This window comes from Penaeus japonicus, unplaced genomic scaffold (assembly GCF_977035675.1).
Source record: "Penaeus japonicus unplaced genomic scaffold, GWHDUDI00000001_assembly GWHDUDI00000023, whole genome shotgun sequence".
Lineage (NCBI taxonomy): Eukaryota > Metazoa > Arthropoda > Malacostraca > Decapoda > Penaeidae > Penaeus > Penaeus japonicus.
Window position 1 is genome coordinate 39,742,216 of NW_028234425.1, and position 2,500 is coordinate 39,744,715.

Genomic DNA, 2,500 nt, shown 5'->3' on the forward strand with positions numbered 1-2,500 from the left:
GCCAAATTAACACTTTCCACTGAGTGGATGCCCTTGCTAATCTCGGTCATTGGCCAGGATTTAAAACACTTCCTTGGAGCGTATCTTGATCCCTAGCCATGCACACCATCACAGCAATCACAATAGACAATAATAAAATGTAGAGAAAATTCATTTCTTGCTTAAGGTCTCTACTGTCCAGAATATAGTGTTATAGTAATCACCAATGCAAAACTATTAAAACCCTAAATAAAAGTGAAATGCTATTACTATTACTAATAATAATAATAATAATAAAAAGGCAAAGTCAAAACCTAAAGCATCCATAAAATGGATAATAAAATTAAAAACCTATCCTCCAAACCATCAAAAATAAATGCTAAATCACAAGAATAGTAACAGTAATAAACTGAAGCAGAAACAAGATATATCATAGCAAAATACCTTAGACAAATCAACTTCCTCAACTGTCCAGAAAGAAGCAACAGCCTTCTTGTACATCTTGAAAATATCTTCAAACTGGATTGGAAAAATTACAAACTTTCCAGGATTCTCTCGAAGGAGGGGTTCATCCTCTATGTTGACACGAGACTGGAAGAAAGAATATGATTAAGTGAGAGTGATCAGAGAGGAGAGAAAGAGAGAGGAGGGAGAGAGAGAAAGAGAGAGGAGGGAGAGAGAGAAAGAGAGAGGAGGGAGAGGAGGGAGAGAGAGAAAGAGAGAGGAGGGAGAAGGAGAGAGAGAAAGAGAGAGACAGAAAGAGTGAGAGAAAGAGAGAGACAGAAAGAGTGAGAGAAAGAGAGAGACAGAGAAAGTGAGAGAAAGAGAAAGAGTGAGAGAAAGAGAAGAGAGACAGAGAAAGAGTGAGAGAAAGAGAAGAGAGACAGAAAGAGTGAGAGAAAGAGAAGAGACCAAGAAAGAGTGAGAGAAAGAGAAGAGACCAAGAAAGAGTGAGAGAAAGAGAAGAGACCAAGAAAGAGTGAGGGAAAGAGAGAGAGAGAGAGAGAGAGAGAGAGAGAGAGAGAGAGAGAGAGAGAGAGAGAGAGAGAGAGAGAGAGAGAGAGGAGACGAAGAAGATAGAGATGATGAGAGACGAGAGTGAGTCGAGGCGAGAGGATAGACACCGAGAGGAGAGAGAGAAAGAGAGAGAGAGAGAGAGAGTGAGAGGAGAGAGACGAGAGAGAGAGAGAGAGGAGAGAGAGAGGAGAGAGAGATGTGTTGTCGGCAAGAGAGGATGAGAGAGAGGTAGAGGGAGAGAGGCGAGAGTGAAGAGAGAGGAAAAGAAAAAAGAGACGCGAGAGAGAAAATGAGCCCGGGAGAGAGGAAGAAAAGAGCGATGAGTGACGGAGCGAGAGAAGAGGGTTGCGAGAGAGAGAAAAAAGGACGGGAGGAAGGAGACGGAGAGATGAGAGAGAAAAAAGAGGAGAGAGAGAGAGAGAGACGAGAAGTGAGAGAGAGAGATGAGCGAGAGGAGAGATGAGAGAAGAGAGAGAGAGAGAGAGAAGAGGAAGAGAGATGAGAGTGGGGGAGAGTGAGAGAGGAGAGAGAGAGGTAGAGAGAGAGGACGAGGAGAGAGAGGAGAAGAGAGGACGTAGGGGGGGATGAAGGAAGGTGAGAGAGATAGAGAGGAGAGAGAGAGGGGACTGAGGACGGGAGAGCCGAGAGAAGAGGAGAGAGGAGAGAGAGAGAACGAGAGGGGACATGGAGATGGGAGAGATGCGAGAGCAGGACTGGGGAGAGAGAGAGAGGGGAAGGGACGTGGGGAAGATAGAGAGGAGGAGAACGGAGAGAAGAGGAGAGAGAGACGAGAGAGAGAGTCAGAGAGTGGAGGAAAGGAGGAAGGAGAGAGAGAGGAGAAGGAGGACGAGGGAGAGAGGAGGAGGAGGAGAGAGGGAGGAGGGAGGTCCGAGGAGAGAGAGCGAGAGGAGGAGATGAGAGAGAGGAGAGAGACGAGGGGAGGGAGGTGAGCGGGGGGTGAGAGAGGAGAGAGGCAGAGGTGAAGCCGGAGAGAGAAGGCGGAGAGTGAGGGAGGTGAGAGCGAAGAGAGGGAGATGTGCGAGAGGAGAGACGTGTTGTCGCTGCGCCGCTCGAGAGAGAGGGGCTGAGGATAATATTGTGTGTTTAATCTGATAAAATTATAAATTAGGCTAACAAGTAGTTGGGAGGAAAATTAAATAAAAAATACAAGACAAATTGGGAAATGTCAACGGGGAATAACTGACTATATGAGTTTACATGGAATGGCAATAATTCAAAGAATTTTAACCAGTAATAAGCCCTTCATCTTGAAAGGAGAACCTGACACACAAAAACATAGGCTAAGGTTTTGTTCATGAAATACCAATCTTAAAGCCTAAACACTTAAATTTTAATTTTAAAATAAAAACTTACCTTGTTATTGTCCTTGTTCAATCTATTCTCATTTTTCTCAATTTCCTTCGTCCCAATCTTTTCCAATAGCTGCAATTTTAGGAAATAATTAATATAATGTTTTTAAAGTTGAGAAAAAAACACAAGAGGC

General features: G+C 44.2%; 2 protein-coding genes across 2 annotated transcripts in view; both read right to left on the reverse strand.

Moving 5' to 3' along the window:
* Nucleotides 1-2,500, reverse strand: part of LOC122258339 (M13 family metallopeptidase neprilysin 3) — a 221,904-nt gene that overhangs the window by 32,803 nt on the left and 186,601 nt on the right. The window lies entirely within an intron of this gene.
* The window catches only part of LOC122263631 (ribonucleoside-diphosphate reductase subunit M2 B), a 3,423-nt gene continuing 1,271 nt past the window's right edge, over nucleotides 349-2,500 (reverse strand). Inside the window, exons 2-3 of the mRNA XM_086550545.1 lie at nucleotides 2,371-2,439; nucleotides 349-570 (exon numbers count right to left, since the gene is read on the reverse strand). Coding sequence (XP_086406671.1) covers nucleotides 364-570; nucleotides 2,371-2,439 — 276 coding nt within the window. The 3' untranslated portion in view covers nucleotides 349-363. The remainder of the gene's footprint in view (nucleotides 571-2,370; nucleotides 2,440-2,500) is intronic.